This window comes from Phalangium opilio, unplaced genomic scaffold (assembly GCF_054372755.1).
Source record: "Phalangium opilio isolate 3A_F unplaced genomic scaffold, DU_Popi_V2 ptg000060l_1, whole genome shotgun sequence".
NCBI lineage: Eukaryota > Metazoa > Arthropoda > Arachnida > Opiliones > Phalangiidae > Phalangium > Phalangium opilio.
The window spans coordinates 9007427-9031622 of NW_028324177.1; the positions used below are offsets into that span (position 1 = coordinate 9007427).

General features: G+C 38.6%; 3 protein-coding genes and 1 long non-coding RNA gene across 4 annotated transcripts; 1 reads left to right on the forward strand and 3 right to left on the reverse strand.

Moving 5' to 3' along the window:
* Positions 1-24: 24 nt before the first annotated feature.
* Positions 25-513, reverse strand: LOC149667066 (uncharacterized). Its single transcript, XM_089841684.1, has one exon. The coding sequence runs from the start codon at positions 511-513 to the stop codon at positions 25-27; it is 489 nt and encodes a 162-aa protein (XP_089697810.1).
* A 1992-nt stretch (positions 514-2505) lies between these two features.
* LOC149667067 (uncharacterized) lies at positions 2506-4173 on the reverse strand. Its single transcript, XR_016368296.1, has 3 exons — positions 3628-4173; positions 2915-3510; positions 2506-2836 (listed from the first exon to the last, which is right to left on the reverse strand). It is a non-coding gene; the product is annotated as an uncharacterized LOC149667067 (long non-coding RNA).
* An 825-nt stretch (positions 4174-4998) lies between these two features.
* LOC149667068 (uncharacterized) lies at positions 4999-6273 on the reverse strand. The gene has a single exon (XM_089841686.1). The coding sequence runs from the start codon at positions 6271-6273 to the stop codon at positions 4999-5001; it is 1275 nt and encodes a 424-aa protein (XP_089697812.1).
* Positions 6274-20142: 13869 nt separating this feature from the next.
* On the forward strand, positions 20143-20631 carry LOC149667069 (uncharacterized). The gene has a single exon (XM_089841687.1). The coding sequence runs from the start codon at positions 20143-20145 to the stop codon at positions 20629-20631; it is 489 nt and encodes a 162-aa protein (XP_089697813.1).
* The last annotated feature ends 3565 nt before the right edge of the window (positions 20632-24196 follow it).

Consider the following 24196-nt stretch of genomic DNA (forward strand, 5'->3'; position numbering starts at 1 on the left):
AGGCCCTAGGAATCAATGCACGTTTCAGGTGGAGAATTTCATGCATTGTTCTTCTATTTGAGCTTTCATATTCGGCCAATAGACAGATTGACATGCCCTTCTTCGACATTTTTCAATACCCATATGGCCATCGTGAATTATTTCCAACATTCGTTTCCGCAAGGCCGTCGGAACGACAATTCTGGAGCCTTTTAGTATTAGTCCGTTTGCTTCTGTCAGCTCTTCCCGTACACTTGCATAACTGCTTGTTCGCGCGCTCTTCTTTTTCCAGCCCTCTCGTATTTGTTGTATCAGATCCTGGAGGTCCTTGTCCTTGCGGGTTTCGTCTACTAAGCGATCCATCATTGACTTGCTCACTGGCAAAGACTGGACTACCGCATTCACGTGGATTTGTACTTCCTCGTGCGTTCTGTCATCTTCTCCTGGTTTCTGAGCTATGCTGGCCCGTGACAGTGCATCTGCCAGAATTAGACTTTTCCCTGGTGTGAAGGTGAGCGTGTACTGGTACTTCATCAATTTCAGAAACAGCCTTTGCAGTCGCGGTGCGACTTCAGCTATGGGACTTTGCCATAGCTAGCAGCGGTTTGTGGTCAGTTTCGAGGATGAAGCCGGACCCGTAGACGTAGTTATGGAACTTCTGACAGCCAAATACTAGCCCCTAACTTTCCTTTTCAATATGCGCGTATCTTGTTTCCGCCTCAGTCATGGTTCGTGAGGCATAGGCTATCCGACACTACCTTTCACCGTGTAGCTGCATCAGCACGGCTCCTAGCCCGTCTTTTGAAGCGTCGGTTGAGATTTTCGTAGACTTTTCCCGATCGTAGAACCTCAGTATTGGCTGCTTGGTTAGGACCTCTTTAATGTGATTCCATTCTTTATGATGTTCGGGCAGGATTTGTTGGTCGTCTACATCCTTGTTCTTAAGACTTCGTAGGTGGACTGTGTGTGCTGAGAGGTTCGGAATGTATTTTCCAACGAAGTTGACTATGCCCAACGCTCGTTGCACTTCTGCTTTCGAAGTTGGGGTTGGCATTTCCAAGAGCGCCTCTACTTTCTTTGGATCAGGTTTTACTCCGCATTTGGATATGATTTCTCCCATGTACGTGACCTCTCTTGCTCTGAATACACACTTCTTGGCATTTGGCGTCGCTTTAGTTGCTCTCAACTTTACCAACGCTGCTCTGAGGTTCCGATCATGTTCCTCCACCGACATACCCCATACCAGGACATTGTCATGTATTGGTCTTGCGCTTGGCACCCCGTCAAAGATTTGGCTGAAGTGCTTGAAGAAAATTTCTGGAGCGGCCGCTATTCCAAACGGAAGTCTCTTGAAGCAATATCTTCCGAACGGAGTGTTGAAAGTTGTGAGCAATTGACTTTGCTCATCCAGTGAGATTTGATAGAAGCCCGATGCTGGAGTGGCAGAAGATTCGCTTGGGCTCCCGTGTCCAATTTGCACGGTACTGAGATACCATTTATCGTAACTGGTACTATCCAGTCACTCTTCTCATTCCGGGTTTCGATCGCATCGATTATGAAGTCGTCGTCGCTGTACTCTACTTGTTGTACCGCATCTATCTTCGCTTTCCAACATGCGTCAGCGAAGTGGTTTTCTCACTGACAACTATGGCAGATCTTCCCGTAAGCCGGACACTTGCTACGGTCGTGCGTGCCCTTGCATCGCTTGCAATCTTTAACTCTCACGCAGGGAGCCCAGTCGAAAACTTAAAATCCTTATAGGATAAATAGGATTTTTTTTGAAAATTATAGGATTTTATAGGACCAAAAATTGGTTTTAATAGGAAAATATAGGACTATTTTCTCGTGTATAGCACTATATTTGGCTTAAATTACTTAATAAATCTTGAATATATGTATAACAAATTGAGTTTTATTGTGAAAAAAGGAACTTTATTAATATTATATCACAATATCATATCACATTACTTTTTTGTAAATAGTAATCATGTAAAATACAAGAATTTTTGACTAGACTGCTGCTTGCGCCTAGGCTTGCTTAGCTTTTTTCGAAAAATGAGCCTCAATAAGAGAGCTCTGACGTTTTCTCAGAGTTTCCTCTTTTTTCTTAAGATTTGTTGAAGAATCTGAATCTTTTTTAATTTTTTCATTGAGTGTTTCAAGAATGAGTTGGGCAACGGTCACTGCGGTAAAGTCTTTTTGTAGTATAGCATTCTTGACCTTTGTGTTAGCTTCTTCGGGGAGTGTGTTCGTAACCGCCTCTGACTTATCCTTTTCTTCTCTCAAATTCCTCACTGTTTTAGTTAAGTTAGACAATTCTTCTTTCTGTTTTGATAATTTTTCCATTTCCATTTTCTTCTTAGCTTCTAGTTCAAGATTTTCATCAGATTCTTTTCGCTTAGCCTTTTCTTCTTCTTCTTTTAACATTTCGAGCCTTAGCATATAAGATGAATGCGCTTGCTTTGCTTTTATTATTAGTTCCTTGCTTATTAAACTTTCGAATTTCGCGCCTATTAATGTACTTTAAAGATAATTTAAATTAACTAAGTATAATGAGATAGAAAACATGGGGCTATACTAACAGCTTGTGCAGTTTTAATCTTAATTAAGTATTTTATTTCAAAGTTACTCAAGTTCTCATCCAAATATGTATATTTCATGTTTAAATTCACGTTAATTATACATAATTAAGTTGAAATTAATGAAGGATTGAGGTTTGGCAGTGTTGATTTAGCTTATAAAATGAGTTTCAAATCACCTTAATTGTAAAGTTTAGAAGAGTTTTTCATTCTTGCCAACACAATGTGTTAAATTTTTATCATACCACGTGCTAAATTTGCGGTAACATAAAGATCATCTATAACATATGTTAATGAATGATTTGATTCTATAGTTTAGCAACTTTGGCTTCAATAACAGTAATTAAATTAAATACCTAAACAATTCATAGCAATTTAGACAAATAAACAAACTGCAATGTGAACTGTGGAGATAGCGAACAACGTAACCCTCCGTTGCTGACGTGGTTACGTTGGAGGAAAAATCTGCGCTGATGTAAACATGGAAATTATTTGACTAATTAAATTACATAACGACACTGTCCTCCTGGATTAATCAGCACCACTGTTACTTATATTTATGAATTAACAAAATACACTGTTGGTAACAAATAGTTAAGCTGCGCTAACGTAAACATCACGACTCTGCAGTAGGGAAAACATATTAAACTTTTTGTCATCTTACCAGTAGTATTTTGAAGTTTTCGATCTTTTCACAGGGTGAAAAGCATTATCTTTATTTCAACACGTTAATAATTTGAATAGGTATGCCATTTATTGGAAGCGCACACGGTAAATACAGCATAAAAAGCCTAGTGTTAACCCGGTTAGGCTATGTTTCTAGCATAAAATTGAGCAGACTATACACAGGATTCCAAAACAAATGAGAGCTGGAAATCAGCCTTTTTATTAATCTTTAAAGAGTAACTAAAATAGGGTAATGGCAGCCCTCTGCCTTCGACTGTATTAAGCTCTATGAGGAAATAACATGGGGTGCTATTAGTCTATACAACTTAAGCCTTGGCCGTAAAGAACGTTCAAAAACTTACTTTAAATGATATAAAAACCTCTGTTAACTGTAATTATTTACCTGAATTACTTTTCTAGACGAAAATTCGACCTGATAACGACGTATTTCTTATTAAGGGTGCTACAGTTAATTAGAAAATACATATAAAGGTGCTCAAGCTCGGTTGAAATACCAAAGTAATTTGTTAGCGGCCACTGCTAAGAAATTAGGAAAATCGGCAAGAAAGCCAACATTTGAAATATGTCAACGTAACTTGTTAGCACCCACAAACCTAGGCCCTTCTAGTTGTCAACGAGAACGAAATGTAGAATTAGGTTTAAGCGTGCTATAAGGTTAGGCTGACTTCTGGCCCAAAAGTAATTTTTTGACGTACTATCTTAATTAGTTAAATTACAAAAATTAGAATTCATTAATTAAAAATCGAAACACGTAAGTTTCCCATTTAATAAATGCTTGTTAATTTAGAAGTATTCCGAAAACTAACTTCGCTATACTTTTTCCGTATGGCCTATGACCATTTCGTTAAAAAAACCAAAATTTTTTAATGCTTTTTCTATGGGACGCTAACCCTAAAAACTGTGAATTTTCCTTTAACATTACGGAAGGGTGTCATGTCATATCTACAAGGGCCTACCGGCCCTGTAGAATAAGATGAATGCGCTTGCTTTGCTTTTATTATTAGTTCCTTGCTTATTGGAAATCCATGAAGGACCTTTTCATAACCATTGATGGCGTCTTTGGTTGACATTACCGCGTTAATTGTTTGAAGATTCATATGAACTCGGTCTGGTGTGATTACTTTTGCCGATTTGGAAAACCCTCGTTCAACTTCAGCGTTACCATGTGGTATCACCAAAGCGGCTCTTACAACTTGCATGACTGTAGGATATTTGGGAGTATTTAGAGAAGATTTAATTTCTCCAATATTTCGCCAAAAATGATCAACTCTTAAGTTAGTATTCTCTTGGAGAAACCGAAGATCTTGAAATTTTAGTAATTTCCATTCATCTGTCAAAGCGGGGCTCATCTTTATATTATCCTTTAATGGCAAAGCTTTAACCACAAAGAAAAGATCCTCCAAACTCCTAGTTTTTTTTATTTCTTCTGGTTTTAAAAACCTAAGATGTTTCACCGTCATGTTTGATAAGCACGTCTTTTTCAATAAATGATCAGCAATTCTTGCGAAGCATTTTTGGGCTGAAATTAAGAACAGCTTTTGATCTTTTTCAGCTAGCGTTTTAAGATCTTGTTTAATGATGGTTCCCATATCCATTTTGTTTATTGGAAGTAAATTTGGGTTGTCTTCCAGCTTGAGATCAATTTTATGTATTTTGAACTTGTTTGCTTCCAAAACTTCAGGTTTTACAATTTTAGACAGGATAATAATTGCCAAGTCTCTTACTTCTTCATAGAGTAAATGAATCATTGGCATCATTGAAACAATAAGAGGCAGCGAGAGAAGGCTTGGCAAGCCGTAATCACCAAATGGATTTCAGAAATGAAAACTTTTTTACGCAATATTTGGCATATAGCCTGATACTTTTTGTTTCCTCCAAGACCCAACTCTTTTTGCTTTTCTGGCTTCGACAATTCTTTCAAAAAGTAGTCTTTTAATGGTTCAATTTGTTCAAGCAAACGCTCAGCAGCTGGTTGCAAAGTTAACCATCTTGTCTCCACGTGCTTAATAAAACAGTGTATTGGAACTTTATGTTTCACTTGTATAGCCTGAAAATCTTCCACACGAGCCGAAGATTGCTTGAACCAGTAAAAAATAAAAACTGCCAAGTCTGAAACGTCATGGCCAAATTGGTCTATTCCTTTCTTTAAGGCGTTGTGCATGGTATGCAAGTTGCAACTACCAATATCCATAATGTCAACTTTGCAATCAGTTGGTCTAGAATCCAGTACATTTTGATTCACAAGTCTCCATACCTTTTTATTTACATTTGGTCCATCGCTTCCCAGAGAAACCATACTCTTCATGGCCAACGTGTTGGTTTCCATACAGTCAATAATATTACTTGATAAGCATTCACCTTTCGCGTGTCCCATTAAGTATGTTTGAAGGTGACGAACCACAACTTCATTATTTTTTTCAGACCAGAATCTTATTTTAATCATCAACTCTTTCTTATTCTGCGAGTTTGTAGTTTCGTCATATTGAAGACTGAAAAATTGACTAGGAGAGGTTTTCAAATCCATCAACATCTTCTCGTGAAAATAAGGTCCAATTGCTTCTGTGATCAAATATGAGACTTTCGTGTGACTCATGTTAAATGATCCATCGGGAACAGCTCCTGGGAACATGGCTTGGAACATTTTCCCCATTCCGTCACAAGACGCAAAAGACCAGTTTTGAGCTACAACTTTTAGTGCCCAAAGAATTTCAGCCTTAGCTTGTTGATCCTTGTGGCTCACCAAGTTGAATGAACATGCGGGCTTTTCATTATTCTCATTATCCTTGACCAGTACCTTCAACTCGGTCTGATTTTCCAAGTCCTTTAACTTTTGTAAATGTTTCTTTCCCGTTGAGTGCTGTTGGAGCTGCGTAATGCCTTGATTAGCAATTGAAAAATCATTTTTGCACACTTTGCAGTACGCCGAATTGTTTGAAACTTTGCTTCTTGTACACCATTCTCCTATTACCGTCTTCCCATCACTCCTATCAAGCCAAGAATCACTGAACTTTGTTTTGATTTTAGGCATTATAACTGCTGCAGGTATACTGTTCCAATACCAAATCTTTTGTAGCTTTCTGTAATCTTGAACATTAAAAATATTGTTATTAGCATTGTTATTTCACAATTCATGCTAAAAATAGCCTTACCAAAAATTAAATACGCCCAAAGCAGCCCAAACCTAAGTGGGGGCGCGCGTATAAGAAAGCGCGGGAAAACGGTTTAGCTTACTCTAGCAGAAAATCGAGAAATTATAGCAGCCGACACGTTTTCTCTCTTTTTTCTTTCTTTTAACCATTGGGCTGTAAATAAGGAATTATTTTCGACTCGACTCTCGCTGGATATAATGCCTTAGAGAAAGAACACCTCTCCACTCTGAAAGTGCATTTACCGTTTTTACCTCCTAGTTTCGGCGCACTTGAGATATTTGTTTTACTCATTTTGACGTTAATTTTTTGAAAACTTAAACGAAGTCAAAAATATAGGATATTATAGGACCTTTTACGAAAATATAGGACAATATAGGATAGGTTCAAAAATATAGGATTTTATAGGAATTATAGGACCACTGGGCTCCCTGCTCACGGGACCAGACGTTCCTTGTTGCGGTTGACTGTCCTTCGTCTGTTTGTGTGACCTTGGTTGTTGCCGCCGCCTGTTGCCTCCCTCGTTTCGTCGTGGACCTTTTCCCGTGATGGCCTCAACGCAAACCGCGTTCGTCGTACTCTCGGTCCAGGTCTGCATTTGATGGAGCATGGTTTCTGTCGCTTGACATAACTGCACTTTTCTCTTCAGGGTTAGGTTTTCACTCTACAGGATAGGCAACTCCCTATCTCGAACGACAGCTTAATCTATATATACTTCGCTCCAGCATCGGTTGTCAGCAGGTGCAAAGCTAGGACTCTATGTAGCCTAGGTGTGTACGTTATTAAGAGACTTTGTTAAATTCTTAAAATTTATATTTATTCTATTATATTTCCCCCAGCTTTTCGCAACTATAATGTAGTTTTCACCAATCTTATATACAGGGCTTTAGGAAAGTAATCTAGGGTCATGTTAATTAAGTTATATTTTTTAAAAAGTAGACGAAATAAAGAATGAGGGCGAAGAAAAAAAAGTTGACGAAAAAGTAGTAGAAACCATCGTCGAGGAGCAACCCTCCACCGAGGAGAGCGCAAAAAATTAAAATAATAAAAAAAAATTAATGTAAGTCACGTTCAATTTTTTAACTTGAATACAATTTGAGTATTATTTCAAGAATAATAATGTTGAGATTATGTTTTACGTAGGTTCCAAAATAAACTTTTGTTGCCTGGATTTTTTTTAATTTGTTTATTTGTTCACTATTTTTTTTTTCATTTTTTTTGAACTTCTTTAAAAATAAAAGGAATTAGAAAACATTACTTGAATTTTATTGAATTTGAAACTAAAATCCGACTCAATTTACATCAGTTCTTTGAAATATTGTTTGAACATGGATAAAGGATGTCCGTGAGGAAAACTGTTTTCACGCTATGGGATAGGCAGCTTCCTATCTCCAACGGCAGCTTATTCTGTATTCTATGAGAGCGGTAGCTCTCTTAGATAAGACTTCATACTGCTCTTAATGTATAAGGAGGGTTTTTTGTTTGGATGTAGTTTTTTTTGTATTGTACTAATTGGTTCGAAAAAAATCCACTGAACTACAATTCGGACCCTTAATATGTGGTTAAAATTTCAAAGAGATCCATTAATTAGTTTATTTTATAAAAAATAAAGTTGCTAAGGGTGGTTTTCATTTCCATAAAATTAATCACAGATTTTGACGAAAAACTGGAAATTTCCCATAGAAATAACATGGGAAATTTTCCAAAGTTACAAATTTTGTCCATACCCTTACAAAAATAACTATACGTCAGATAGATTTGAAAACGGTCTTAAATGAAAGCCCCATATCCATAGTTGGCGCCTATTTTTTTTCATCAAGAAAAATTAAGTTTAAATACTGTTTTTCATAGTTTTAATTACATGCTCCGACTTACGAAGTTTACCCTGAAACTGTGGAACCTGCGACTTTTTAGCATGAGTTATGTAGTGTATGAAGCGAGTATGGTCGTTTTACCGCGGTTATAATCAAATTCTTAGAACAAATAGCTAGATTAATGGACATTTTATCTTTTCTCTGCTTAGGTTAAAGCTATTTAAACTTGATTACCTTGTGGGTGCTTGTGGGTGCTTGTAGGTACTTGTGGGTGCTTGTAGGTACTTGTGGGTGCTTGTAGGTACTTGTGGGTGCTTGTAGGTACTTGTGGGTGCTTGTAGGTACTTGTGGGTGCTTGTGGGTTCTTGTGGGTGCTTGTGGGTTCTTGTAGGTGCTTGTGGGTGCTTGTAGGTGCTTGTGGGTGCTTGTAGGTGCTTGTGGGTGCTTGTAGGTACTTGTGGGTGCTTGTAGGTACTTGTGGGCGCTTGTAGGTACTTGTAGGTGCTTGTGGGTACTTGTAGGTGCTTGTAGGTACTTGTGGGTGCTTGTAGGTACTTGTGGGTGCTTGTAGGTACTTGTGGGTGCTTGTAGGTACTTGTGGGTGCTTGTAGGTACTTGTGGGTGCTTGTAGGTACTTGTGGGTGCTTGTAGGTACTTGTGGGCTCTTGTAGGTACTTGTGGGTGCTTGAAGGTACTTGTGGGTGCTTGTAGGTACTTGTGGGTGCTTGTAGGTACTTGTGGGTGCTTGTAGGTACTTGTGGGTGCTTGTAGGTACTTGTGGGTGCTTGTAGGTACTTGTGGGTGCTTGTAGGTACTTGTGGTTGCTTGTAGGTACTTGTGGATTCATGTAGGTACTTGTGGATTCATGTAGGTGCTTGTAGGTACTTGTGGATTCATGTAGGTGCTTCTAGGTACTTGTGGATTCATGTAGGTGCTTGTAGGTACTTGTGGATTCATGTAGGTGCTTGTAGGTACTTGTGGATTCATGTAGGTGCTTGTAGGTACTTGTGGATTCATGTAGGTGCTTGTAAGTACTTGTGGGTACTTTTAGGTACTTGTGGGTGCTTGTAGGTACTTGTGGGCGCTTGTAGGTACTTGTGGGTGCTTGTAGGTACTTGTGGGCGCTTGTAGGTACTTGTGGGTGCTTGTAGGTACTTGTGGATTCATGCCCCGGGTACTTGTGGGTGCTTGTAGGTACTTGTGGGTGCATGCCCCGGGTACTTGTAGGTACTTGTGGGTGCATGCCCCGGGTACTTGTAGGTACTTGTGAGTGCTTGTGGGTGCTTGTGGGTGCTTGTAGGTACTTGTGAGTGCTTGTAGGTACTTGTGGGTGCTAGTAGGTACTTGTGGGTGCATGCCCCGGGTACTTGTGGGTGCTTGCCCAAAGTACTTGAGGGGGCTTGCCCCGGGTACTTGTAGGTACTTGTGGGTGTTTGTAGGTGCTTGTGGGTGTTGTAGGTGATTGTGGGTGTTGTAGGTGCTTGTGGGTGTTTGTGGGTACTTGTGGGTGCTTGTAGGTACTTGTAGGTACTTGTGGGTGTTTGTAAGTATTTGTAGGTGCTTGTGGGTACTTGTGAGTGCTTGTAGGTACTTGTGGGTGCTTGCCCCGGGTACTTGTGGGTGCTTGCCCCGGGTACTTGTGGGTGCTTGCCCCGGGTACTTGTGGTGCTTGACCCGAGTACTTGTAGGTACTTGTGGGTGCTTGCAGGTAATTGTGGGTTCTTGTAGGTGCTTGTGGGTACTTGTGGGTGCTTGTAGGTGCTTGTGGGTACTTGTGGGTACTTGTAGGTGCTTGTGGGTACTTGTGGGTGCTTGTAGGTACTTGTAACCCCCGCGAATTCCAACCACTAGCATAGCCCACTCGATCACGCTCTCTTTTCCCCGGCTACATATTTTGAAGATGGCATTTTTTAGGCGTATTAACAATCTTGGATCATCTTTGTGAACTTTTAGGGTAGCCCTGACTATATTTTGTTTAAGGTTTTAATCAAAAAGACGTTAGTTTATGCTACAAAAAAGTTTGAAATTGACAATCTCGGATCGTCTTTGTGAAGTTTTAAGGATATCCGAATTTCATATTAGACTTATGACAATTTTGAACTAAATGTTAAACGGACATAAATCAGCATTTTTAAAAATTTTCTAAAATTGTCAATTTGGTCCTATTTCTGGAATTTTTAGGGGGGCGCCTCGCGTTTCATTAAATGATTGTAAAAAATGTATTATTCTAATTACAATAAGAATACAAACTTTTAATGATTTACGTTTTATTTTTGAAGTATCATTATAAATAAATGTCTGATTGAGCTAAAGTTATGGTCCCCTTTATATATGTTTCTGCTTAGTGCAGATTTTGAAAATGTAAAACAGTTTCTTAACATTCTTAATTAAAATGAAGACTGAAGGAACAGATATTAATCAAAAAATGTCTTAATTAGAATCAAGACCTAAAAAGTATCGATAAGACTGAGGTTATCACTTGTCTGAATGATCAGATATTAATTTTTCTTTTTAATTGAAACTTAAATGCATGCTTAAGAAAAAACAACGTTCCATTACCGTTTTCCGTTGAAATAAATTATTTTACTGGTAATCAATTTCAAAAATTTACTTATCTCGGCTTTTCGACCACAATTCCATTCCCCGAAAACATTTTATCATTACATTAATTACTTTTGGGAGATAACGTGTCAAAATAGCCTATAAAAGAAGAAAAAACTGTAAAAGCGGTCTGTTTAGCCATGATAACAACCTTTTAAAAGTTGCAAGCACTATATAACCCTTTCGAGACTAACTGGACCTGAGCACACTATAGCTTAACCTGCTACTAGTACGACCAGAGAGAATTGATGTAATCTGGAGTTGAAATTTCATCATGTGCGACTTGCGGCCCTGAAACTCTCCCATAGTCCCAATGTGTGTAGAACATAATTTTTTCGCTGTTATCTGCCAAAATCAATCTTTCTAGGTAGTGCCGCCTGCTAACTTGAATTTTTCATGATATAATAAGGTTTGAATGAACAAAATTCTAGATTACTATTTTCACTACTATGTCCCTCTGCTAACTTGAAGCAAACTTTCCTCTCTTTCTGCTGCTCATTACCGGTGCCATTCCCTTGTCTTTCTGTTCGTTATAACTACTATCATGAATATATTTATTTCAAACCAAAATATAAATAAAATGGATTATTTTTCCTTTTGTGCTACTTAGAATTTTCAAATGTATATAATGTTGTGCCGCGCCATATCAAATTGTCTCTAACCATTGTTAGAAACTAGAGAGAGAAATTGGGCAGTAACACTGATCATGCCCTGAACTATGAGAAAGAACAATACGACGGTTGACTAAAGTACACTTGATATTACATCATTTTGCAAAACCGCGAGTAAAAATCTTACTGTCCCTATTGAATTTGGCGCCATTGGTTTTAGAATAATTAAAATGTTCCACTGCAAAGCGTGCCGGTCACAAATGGGGATGAAACGTCTTTAGGAACCTTTTAAAACGCAAAACCATACACGTACTCTCCCAAAAGTAATTAATGTAATGATAAAATGTTTTCGGGGAATGGAATTGTGGTCGAAAAGCCGAGATAAGTAAATTTTTGAAATTGATTACCAGTAAAATAATTTATTTCAACGGAAAACGGTAATGGAACGTTGTTTTTTCTTAAGCATGCATTTAAGTTTCAATTAAAAAGAAAAATTAATATCTGATCATTCAGACAAGTGATAACCTCAGTCTTATCGATACTTTTTAGGTCTTGATTCTAATTAAGACATTTTTTGATTAATATACTCTGTTCCAGACCAAGCTTTACGCGTCCTGACAACTGAAGCTGTAACAGAGTATATACCGAATAATAAGAATAAGCTGCTGCCTATAAGTTGCCTATCCTGTAGCACCAAGGATGTACTAATACCGCTATAGCCCTTTTACATATTCAAATAGATGAATCATAAATAAATTCCTTGATTTTCGGTTTTTACTAAAAATTGGCGTAAAAGATTAATTGAAAACCAATCGGCTAATTAGCTAATCCTAAATTTAATTAAATTTTAATTAGATAATTACCTTTCCTATGCATACTAATTAATTAAAATTACTTCTCAATTAGCACTAAGGTAATTAAAATTCAATTACCATTTTCAATTGGTAAATGATGCTAAATAATTAGAATTTTAATTAGCTAACAACCTCCATCTCCGCCTCCAAAAGGTGAAATCCACGTTCATGATGGAGGTTGTTAGCTAATTAAAATTCTAATTATTTAGCATCATTTACCAATTGAAAATGGTAATTGAATTTTAATTACCTTAGTGCTAATTGAGAAGTAATTTTAATTAATTAGTATGCATAGGAAAGGTAATTATCTAATTAAAATTTAATTAAATTTAGGATTAGCTAATTAGCCGATTGGTTTTCAATTAATCTTTTACGCCAATTTTTAGTAAAAACCGAAAATCAAGGAATTTATTTATGATTCATCTATTTGAGTATGTAAAAGGGCTATAGCGGTATTAGTACATCCTTGGTGCTACAGGATAGGCAACTTATAGGCAGCAGCTTATTCTTATTATTCGGTATATACTCGGTTACAGCTTCAGTTGTCAGGACGCGTAAAGCTTGGTCTGGAACAGAGTATATACAGAATAAGCTGCCGTTGGAGATAGGAAGCTGCCTATCCCATAGCGTGAAAACAGTTTTCCTCACGGACATCCTTTATCCATGTTCAAACAATATTTCAAAGAACTGATGTAAATTGAGTCGGATTTTAGTTTCAAATTCAATAAAATTCAAGTAATGTTTTCTAATTCCTTTTATTTTTAAAGAAGTTCAAAAAAAATGAAAAAAAAAATAGTGAACAAATAAACAAATTAAAAAAAATCCAGGCAACAAAAGTTTATTTTTGAACCTACGTAAAACATAATCTCAACATTATTATTCTTGAAATAATACTCAAATTGTATTCAAGTTAAAAAATTGAACGTGACTTACATTAAATTTTTTTTATTATTTTAATTTTTTGCGCTCTCCTCGGTGGAGGGTTGCTCCTCGACGATGGTTTCTACTACTTTTTCGTCAACTTTTTTTTCTTCGCCCTCATTCTTTATTTCGTCTACTTTTTAAAAAATATAACTTAATTAACATGACCCTAGATTACTTTCCTAAAGCCCTGTATATAAGATTGGTGAAAACTACATTATAGTTGCGAAAAGCTGGGGGAAATATAATAGAATAAATATAAATTTTAAGAATTTAACAAAGTCTCTTAATAACGTACACACCTAGGCTACATAGAGTCCTAGCTTTGCACCTGCTGACAACCGATGCTGGAGCGAAGTATATATAGATTAAGCTGTCGTTCGAGATAGGGAGTTGCCTATCCTGTAGAGTGAAAACCTAACCCTGAAGAGAAAAGTGCAGTTATGTCAAGCGACAGAAACCATGCTCCATCAAATGCAGACCTGGACCGAGAGTACGACGAACGCGGTTTGCGTTGAGGCCATCACGGGAAAAGGTCCACGACGAAACGAGGGAGGCAACAGGCGGCGGCAACAACCAAGGTCACACAAACAGACGAAGGACAGTCAACCGCAACAAGGAACGTCTGGTCCCGTGAGCAGGGAGCCCAGTGGTCCTATAATTCCTATAAAATCCTATATTTTTGAACCTATCCTATATTGTCCTATATTTTCGTAAAAGGTCCTATAATATCCTATATTTTTGACTTCGTTTAAGTTTTCAAAAAATTAACGTCAAAATGAGTAAAACAAATATCTCAAGTGCGCCGAAACTAGGAGGTAAAAACGGTAAATGCACTTTCAGAGTGGAGAGGTGTTCTTTCTCTAAGGCATTATATCCAGCGAGAGTCGAGTCGAAAATAATTCCTTATTTACAGCCCAATGGTTAAAAGAAAGAAAAAAGAGAGAAAACGTGTCGGCTGCTATAATTTCTCGATTTTCTGCTAGAGTAAGCTAAACCGTTTTCCCGCGCTTTCTTATACGCGCGCCCCCACTTAGGTTTGGGCTGCTTTGGGCGTATTTAATTTTTGGTAAGGCTATTTTTAGCATGAATTGTGAAATAACAATGCTAATAACAATATTTTTAATGTTCAAGATTACAGAAAGCTACAAAAGATTTGGTATTGGAACAGTATACCTGCAGCAGTTATAATGCCTAAAATCAAAACAAAGTTCAGTGATTCTTGGCTTGATAGGAGTGATGGGAAGACGGTAATAGGAGAATGGTGTACAAGAAGCAAAGTTTCAAACAATTCGGCGTACTGCAAAGTGTGCAAAAATGATTTTTCAATTGCTAATCAAGGCATTACGCAGCTCCAACAGCACTCAACGGGAAAGAAACATTTACAAAAGTTAAAGGACTTGGAAAATCAGACCGAGTTGAAGGTACTGGTCAAGGATAATGAGAATAATGAAAAGCCCGCATGTTCATTCAACTTGGTGAGCCACAAGAATCAACAAGCTAAGGCTGAAATTCTTTGGGCACTAAAAGTTGTAGCTCAAAACTGGTCTTTTGCGTCTTGTGACGGAATGGGGAAAATGTTCCAAGCCATGTTCCCAGGAGCTGTTCCCGATGGATCATTTAACATGAGTCACACGAAAGTCTCATATTTGATCACAGAAGCAATTGGACCTTATTTTCACGAGAAGATGTTGATGGATTTGAAAACCTCTCCTAGTCAATTTTTCAGTCTTCAATATGACGAAACTACAAACTCGCAGAATAAGAAAGAGTTGATGATTAAAATAAGATTCTGGTCTGAAAAAAATAATGAAGTTGTGGTTCGTCACCTTCAAACATACTTAATGGGACACGCGAAAGGTGAATGCTTATCAAGTAATATTATTGACTGTATGGAAACCAACACGTTGGCCATGAAGAGTATGGTTTCTCTGGGAAGCGATGGACCAAATGTAAATAAAAAGGTATGGAGACTTGTGAATCAAAATGTACTGGATTCTAGACCAACTGATTGCAAAGTTGACATTATGGATATTGGTAGTTGCAACTTGCATACCATGCACAACGCCTTAAAGAAAGGAATAGACCAATTTGGCCATGACGTTTCAGACTTGGCAGTTTTTATTTTTTACTGGTTCAAGCAATCTTCGGCTCGTGTGGAAGATTTTCAGGCTATACAAGTGAAACATAAAGTTCCAATACACTGTTTTATTAAGCACGTGGAGACAAGATGGTTAACTTTGCAACCAGCTGCTGAGCGTTTGCTTGAACAAATTGAACCATTAAAAGACTACTTTTTGAAAGAATTGTCGAAGCCAGAAAAGCAAAAAGAGTTGGGTCTTGGAGGAAACAAAAAGTATCAGGCTATATGCCAAATATTGCGTAAAAAAGTTTTCATTTCTGAAATCCATTTGGTGATTACGGCTTGCCAAGCCTTCTCTCGCTGCCTCTTATTGTTTCAATGATGCCAATGATTCATTTACTCTATGAAGAAGTAAGAGACTTGGCAATTATTATCCTGTCTAAAATTGTAAAACCTGAAGTTTTGGAAGCAAACAAGTTCAAAATACATAAAATTGATCTCAAGCTGGAAGACAACCCAAATTTACTTCCAATAAACAAAATGGATATGGGAACCATCATTAAACAAGATCTTAAAACGCTAGCTGAAAAAGATCAAAAGCTGTTCTTAATTTCAGCCCAAAAATGCTTCGCAAGAATTGCTGATCATTTATTGAAAAAGACGTGCTTATCAAACATGACGGTGAAACATCTTAGGTTTTTAAAACCAGAAGAAATAAAAAAAACTAGGAGTTTGGAGGATCTTTTCTTTGTGGTTAAAGCTTTGCCATTAAAGGATAATATAAAGATGAGCCCCGCTTTGACAGATGAATGGAAATTACTAAAATTTCAAGATCTTCGGTTTCTCCAAGAGAATACTAACTTAAGAGTTGATCATTTTTGGCGAAATATTGGAGAAATTAAATCTTCTCTAAATACTCCCAAATATCCTACAGTCATGCAAGTTGTAAGAGCCGCTTTGGTGATACCACATGGTAACGCTGAAGTTGAACGAGGGTTTTCCAAATCGGCAAAAGTAATCACACCAGACCGAGTTCATATGAATCTTCAAACAATTAACGCGGTAATGTCAACCAAAGACGCCATCAATGGTTATGAAAAGGTCCTTCATGGATTTCCAATAAGCAAGGAACTAATAATAAAAGCAAAGCAAGCGCATTCATCTTATTCTACAGGGCCGGTAGGCCCTTGTAGATATGACATGACACCCTTCCGTAATGTTAAAGGAAAATTCACAGTTTTTAGGGTTAGCGTCCCATAGAAAAAGCATTAAAAAATTTTGGTTTTTTTAACGAAATGGTCATAGGCCATACGGAAAAAGTATAGCGAAGTTAGTTTTCGGAATACTTCTAAATTAACAAGCATTTATTAAATGGGAAACTTACGTGTTTCGATTTTTAATTAATGAATTCTAATTTTTGTAATTTAACTAATTAAGATAGTACGTCAAAAAATTACTTTTGGGCCAGAAGTCAGCCTAACCTTATAGCACGCTTAAACCTAATTCTACATTTCGTTCTCGTTGACAACTAGAAGGGCCTAGGTTTGTGGGTGCTAACAAGTTACGTTGACATATTTCAAATGTTGGCTTTCTTGCCGATTTTCCTAATTTCTTAGCAGTGGCCGCTAACAAATTACTTTGGTATTTCAACCGAGCTTGAGCACCTTTATATGTATTTTCTAATTAACTGTAGCACCCTTAATAAGAAATACGTCGTTATCAGGTCGAATTTTCGTCTAGAAAAGTAATTCAGGTAAATAATTACAGTTAACAGAGGTTTTTATATCATTTAAAGTAAGTTTTTGAACGTTCTTTACGGCCAAGGCTTAAGTTGTATAGACTAATAGCACCCCATGTTATTTCCTCATAGAGCTTAATACAGTCGAAGGCAGAGGGCTGCCATTACCCTATTTTAGTTACTCTTTAAAGATTAATAAAAAGGCTGATTTCCAGCTCTCATTTGTTTTGGAATCCTGTGTATAGTCTGCTCAATTTTATGCTAGAAACATAGCCTAACCGGGTTAACACTAGGCTTTTTATGCTGTATTTACCGTGTGCGCTTCCAATAAATGGCATACCTATTCAAATTATTAACGTGTTGAAATAAAGATAATGCTTTTCACCCTGTGAAAAGATCGAAAACTTCAAAATACTACTGGTAAGATGACAAAAAGTTTAATATGTTTTCCCTACTGCAGAGTCGTGATGTTTACGTTAGCGCAGCTTAACTATTTGTTACCAACAGTGTATTTTGTTAATTCATAAATATAAGTAACAGTGGTGCTGATTAATCCAGGAGGACAGTGTCGTTATGTAATTTAATTAGTCAAATAATTTCCATGTTTACATCAGCGCAGATTTTTCCTCCAACGTAACCACGTCAGCAACGGAGGGTTACGTTGTTCGCTATCTCCACAGTTCACATTGCAGTTTGTTTATTTGTCTAAATTGCTATGAATTGTTTAGGTATTTAATTTAATTACTGTTATTGAAGCCAAAGTTGCTAAACTATAGAATCAAATCATTCATTAACATATGTTATAGATGATCTTTATGTTACCGCAAATTTAGCACGTGGTATGATAAAAATTTAACACATTGTGTTGGCAAGAATGAAAAACTCTTCTAAACTTTACAATTAAGGTGATTTGAAACTCATTTTATAAGCTAAATCAACACTGCCAAACCTCAATCCTTCATTAATTTCAACTTAATTATGTATAATTAACGTGAATTTAAACATGAAATATACATATTTGGATGAGAACTTGAGTAACTTTGAAATAAAATACTTAATTAAGATTAAAACTGCACAAGCTGTTAGTATAGCCCCATGTTTTCTATCTCATTATACTTAGTTAATTTAAATTATCTTTAAAGTACATTAATAGGCGCGAAATTCGAAAGTTTAATAAGCAAGGAACTAATAATAAAAGCAAAGCAAGCGCATTCATCTTATATGCTAAGGCTCGAAATGTTAAAAGAAGAAGAAGAAAAGGCTAAGCGAAAAGAATCTGATGAAAATCTTGAACTAGAAGCTAAGAAGAAAATGGAAATGGAAAAATTATCAAAACAGAAAGAAGAATTGTCTAACTTAACTAAAACAGTGAGGAATTTGAGAGAAGAAAAGGATAAGTCAGAGGCGGTTACGAACACACTCCCCGAAGAAGCTAACACAAAGGTCAAGAATGCTATACTACAAAAAGACTTTACCGCAGTGACCGTTGCCCAACTCATTCTTGAAACACTCAATGAAAAAATTAAAAAAGATTCAGATTCTTCAACAAATCTTAAGAAAAAAGAGGAAACTCTGAGAAAACGTCAGAGCTCTCTTATTGAGGCTCATTTTTCGAAAAAAGCTAAGCAAGCCTAGGCGCAAGCAGCAGTCTAGTCAAAAATTCTTGTATTTTACATGATTACTATTTACAAAAAAGTAATGTGATATGATATTGTGATATAATATTAATAAAGTTCCTTTTTTCACAATAAAACTCAATTTGTTATACATATATTCAAGATTTATTAAGTAATTTAAGCCAAATATAGTGCTATACACGAGAAAATAGTCCTATATTTTCCTATTAAAACCAATTTTTGGTCCTATAAAATCCTATAATTTTCAAAAAAAATCCTATTTATCCTATAAGGATTTTAAGTTTTCGACTGGGCTCCCTGCGTGAGAGTTAAAGATTGCAAGCGATGCAAGGGCACGCACGACCGTAGCAAGTGTCCGGCTTACGGGAAGATCTGCCATAGTTGTCAGTGAGAAAACCACTTCGCTGACGCATGTTGGAAAGCGAAGATAGATGCGGTACAACAAGTAGAGTACAGCGACGACGACTTCATAATCGATGCGATCGAAACCCGGAATGAGAAGAGTGACTGGATAGTACCAGTTACGATAAATGGTATCTCAGTACCGTGCAAATTGGACACGGGAGCCCAAGCGAATCTTCTGCCACTCCAGCATCGGGCTTCTATCAAATCTCACTGGATGAGCAAAGTCAATTGCTCACAACTTTCAACACTCCGTTCGGAAGATATTGCTTCAAGAGACTTCCGTTTGGAATAGAGGCCGCTCCAGAAATTTTCTTCAAGCACTTCAGCCAAATCTTTGACGGGGTGCCAAGCGCAAGACCAATACATGACAATGTCCTGGTATGGGGTATGTCGGTGGAGGAACATGATCGGAACCTCAGAGCAGCGTTGGTAAAGTTGAGAGCAACTAAAGCGACGCCAAATGCCAAGAAGTGTGTATTCAGAGCAAGAGAGGTCACGTACATGGGAGAAATCATATCCAAATGCGGAGTAAAACCTGATCCAAAGAAAGTAGAGGCGCTCTTGGAAATGCCAACCCCAACTTCGAAAGCAGAAGTGCAACGAGCGTTGGGCATAGTCAACTTCGTTGGAAAATACATTCCGAACCTCTCAGCACACACAGTCCACCTACGAAGTCTTAAGAACAAGGATGTAGACGACCAACAAATCCTGCCCGAACATCATAAAGAATGGAATCACATTAAAGAGGTCCTAACCAAGCAGCCAATACTGAGGTTCTACGATCGGGAAAAGTCTACGAAAATCTCAACCGACGCTTCAAAAGACGGGCTAGGAGCCGTGCTGATGCAGCTACACGGTGAAAGGTAGTGTCGGATAGCCTATGCCTCACGAACCATGACTGAGGCGGAAACAAGATACGCGCATATTGAAAAGGAAAGTTAGGGGCTAGTATTTGGCTGTCAGAAGTTCCATAACTACGTCTACGGGTCCGGCTTCATCCTCGAAACTGACCACAAACCGCTGCTAGCTATGGCAAAGTCCCATAGCTGAAGTCGCACCGCGACTGCAAAGGCTGTTTCTGAAATTGATGAAGTACCAGTACACGCTCACCTTCACACCAGGGAAAAGTCTAATTCTGGCAGATGCACTGTCACGGGCCAGCATAGCTCAGAAACCAGGAGAAGATGACAGAACGCACGAGGAAGTACAAATCCACGTGAATGCGGTAGTCCAGTCTTTGCCAGTGAGCAAGTCAATGATGGATCGCTTAGTAGACGAAACCCGCAAGGACAAGGACCTCCAGGATCTGATACAACAAATACGAGAGGGCTGGAAAAAGAAGAGCGCGCGAACAAGCAGTTATGCAAGTGTACGGGAAGAGCTGACAGAAGCAAACGGACTAATACTAAAAGGCTCCAGAATTGTCGTTCCGACGGCCTTGCGGAAACGAATGTTGGAAATAATTCACGATGGCCATATGGGTATTGAAAAATGTCGAAGAAGGGCATGTCAATCTGTCTATTGGCCGAATATGAAAGCTCAAATAGAAGAACAATGCATGAAATTCTCCACCTGAAACGTGTACCAATACACGCAACAACAAGAACCTTACATGCTACGAGAAACACCAGACCGACCGTGGGACCGGGTAGCCACGGATATTTTCCATAACGGAGGGAAAAAACTTCCTGTTGGTCATAGATGCATACTCGAGTTACATAGAAGTGGAAGAAATACAAACCACGTCAGCTAGAACGGTAGTCAGCGTCCTGGAACGAATCTTTGGACTAGGACTGTTCACGAGCTCGAGCGAGCCGAGTTCGAGCCGAGCCGAGCCGCCACTTTTGGGGCTCGATTAATTAACGACCGAGCTTTTTTATGGTCGAGCCGAGCCGAGCCGACAGTCACTGATATAGTGCTTTCATTTTAGTCTTTATTCTCTCCACCAATAGCGTTCCGTTGTACTTTTACATGAAATAAACCTAACTCGTCTCTAACCTTGAGCATATTTTACCGAGCGGGTTTTACTGAACCACTACATTCCTAAACATGGGATGGTATTTATAGTTGTTCTCGAGTTTGACGTTGGTAGTAGCAATTGTTTTTAAACATGTATACAGGGTGTTTCTGATAAGTCTGCCATAAATCAAGGGGCGTGTTCTTTGGGTCAAATTGAGTGGAAAGTGTCAAAGAACATGGGGTGTACAAGAATTTGCAACGAAGATATGGCCCCCCAAACATTGGCCCCTAAAACAAGAAAATATTCGAATATGTAGACTAAAACCAATTCAGCCTTATCAACTTGTTTAGAAATAATGAGACAATTTCAATAGTTTCCCTCTAACATCGTTATTGAACTTTCACCTGGCAGAAGTGTATTAAATGAGTAGAAGTATGCCTACTCTAGTAAAGTAAATTCAAAGTATCATGGTACCTTTCGGTTGGTATTACTTTTATTCTTAACAAGTTAACATGGACGTTACAGGTATTGTTCAAAATGTCCACCAACGGCGTTAAGACAAACATGAACCCGTCTTTCGAAAGATTCTTGGACATGTTGGAAGATTCCTGGTATGTTCCTGATTGTTTGACAACCTTCAATAATTCGTCTTCGCAAGTCTTCCTCATCACGGACTTCATTCTTGTACACGATGTCTTTGAGATGACCCCAAAGATAGAAATCGCACGGATTTAAATCCGGAGATCTGGCTGGCCACGCAACTTGGCCTCCACGCCCAATCCACCTCAAATTAAACGTAGCATTAAGATGTTCTCTAACTGCACGGCTGAAATGTGGGGGTGCCCCGTCGTGCATAAACCACATGTTACGAAGTAATGCTAACGGTATGTCCTCGAGTAGTTCAGGTAAAGTGTCTCTTAAGAACGTGAGATATGCTTCACCATTTAGTCTGGGAGGAAGAAAATGCGGACCTAGTAAATGATTACCGACAATGCCGCACCATACGTTTAAAGAAAATTGCTGTTGGTGACTTCTAACACTAGTTGCGTGTGGGTTTAATTGGCGCCATTCGTGGTGGTTGTGATAGTTCAGAATTCCATCCCGGGAAAAATGTGCCTCGTCGGTTACTAAAAGGACCCGTGGAAATTGATTGTCCTCTACTCTGGCCAAAAACCACTCGCAAAAGTCGATGCGTCTTGGATAATCTGCCGGGTTAAGAGCTTGCACCTTTTGAATATGATACGGGTGAAACTGATGTCCGCGGAGAATTCGCCAGACCAAAACGTGATTAACATGTAATTGTCGTCCAACTTGTCTGGTACTTGTCGAGGGGTCCTCATCGAACATGGCAAGGACGTCTTCCTCGATTTCCTCCATGTCTTCTGGAATGTCTCGCTCTCGAACTTTGTTGGGTTGTACTTGTCCGATGTCCCTCAAGCGCCTGTCAACAGCCTCGAACGTACGACGATTTGGTATGCGTCGTTGCGGAAATTGTTCCTGGTATCGCCGCTGTGCTTCCACTGAATTGCCCTGCACCAGTCCATACATGAGATGCATGTCTGCATATTCTGCATTGGTATACGCCATACTGTACTACCACACGTTCGTTCGAAGTGATACTGTGACGTTATCAACAACATCGCGTTACTTTATAGCAAACCACCGTTTAGTTTTTACGTTTGCGTCATGACTGTCAGCATTGTTTTTTATTCACGGACTTCATTCTTGTACACGATGTCAAAAAAATCTTTGAGATGACCCCAAAGACTTTTTAGCAAACCACCGTTTATTGTTTACGTTTGTGAATAAAAAACAATGCTGACAGTCATGACGCAAACGTAAAAACTAAACGGTGGTTTGCTATAAAGTAACGCGATGTTGTTGATAACGTCACAGTATCACTTCGAACGAACGTGTGGTAGTACAGTATGGCGTATACCAATGCAGAATATGCAGACATGCATCTCATGTATGGACTGGCGCAGGGCAATTCAGTGGAAGCACAGCGGCGATACCAGGAACAATTTCCGCAACGACGCATACCAAATCGTCGTACGTTCGAGGCTGTTGACAGGCGCTTGAGGGACATCGGACAAGTACAACCCAACAACGTTCGAGAGCGAGACATTCCAGAAGACATGGAGGAAATCGAGGAAGACGTCCTTGCCATGTTCGATGAGGACCCCTCGACAAGTACCAGACAAGTTGGACGACAATTACATGTTAATCACGTTTTGGTCTGGCGAATTCTCCGCGGACATCAGTTTCACCCGTATCATATTCAAAAGGTGCAAGCTCTTAACCCGGCAGATTATCCAAGACGCATCGACTTTTGCGAGTGGTTTTTGGCCAGAGTAGAGGACAATCAATTTCCACGGGTCCTTTTAGTAACCGACGAGGCACATTTTTCCCGGGATGGAATTCTGAACTATCACAACCACCACGAATGGCGCCAATTAAACCCACACGCAACTAGTGTTAGAAGTCACCAACAGCAATTTTCTTTAAACGTATGGTGCGGCATTGTCGGTAATCATTTACTAGGTCCGCATTTTCTTCCTCCCAGACTAAATGGTGAAGCATATCTCACGTTCTTAAGAGACACTTTACCTGAACTACTCGAGGACATACCGTTAGCATTACTTCGTAACATGTGGTTTATGCACGACGGGGCACCCCCACATTTCAGCCGTGCAGTTAGAGAACATCTTAATGCTACGTTTAATTTGAGGTGGATTGGGCGTGGAGGACCAGTTGCGTGGCCAGCCAGATCTCCGGATTTAAATACGTGCGATTTCTATCTTTGGGGTCATCTCAAAGACATCGTGTACAAGAATGAAGTCCGTGATGAGGAAGACTTGCGAAGACGAATTATTGAAGGTTGTCAAACAATCAGGAACATACCAGGAATCTTCCAACATGTCCAAGAATCTTTCGAAAGACGGGTTCATGTTTGTCTTAACGCCGTTGGTGGACATTTTGAACAATACCTGTAACGTCCATGTTAACTTGTTAAGAATAAAAGTAATACCAACCGAAAGGTACCATGATACTTTGAATTTACTTTACTAGAATAGGCATACTTCTACTCATTTAATACACTTCTGCCAGGTGAAAGTTCAATAACGATGTTAGAGGGAAACTATTGAAATTGTCTCATTATTTCTAAACAAGTTGATAA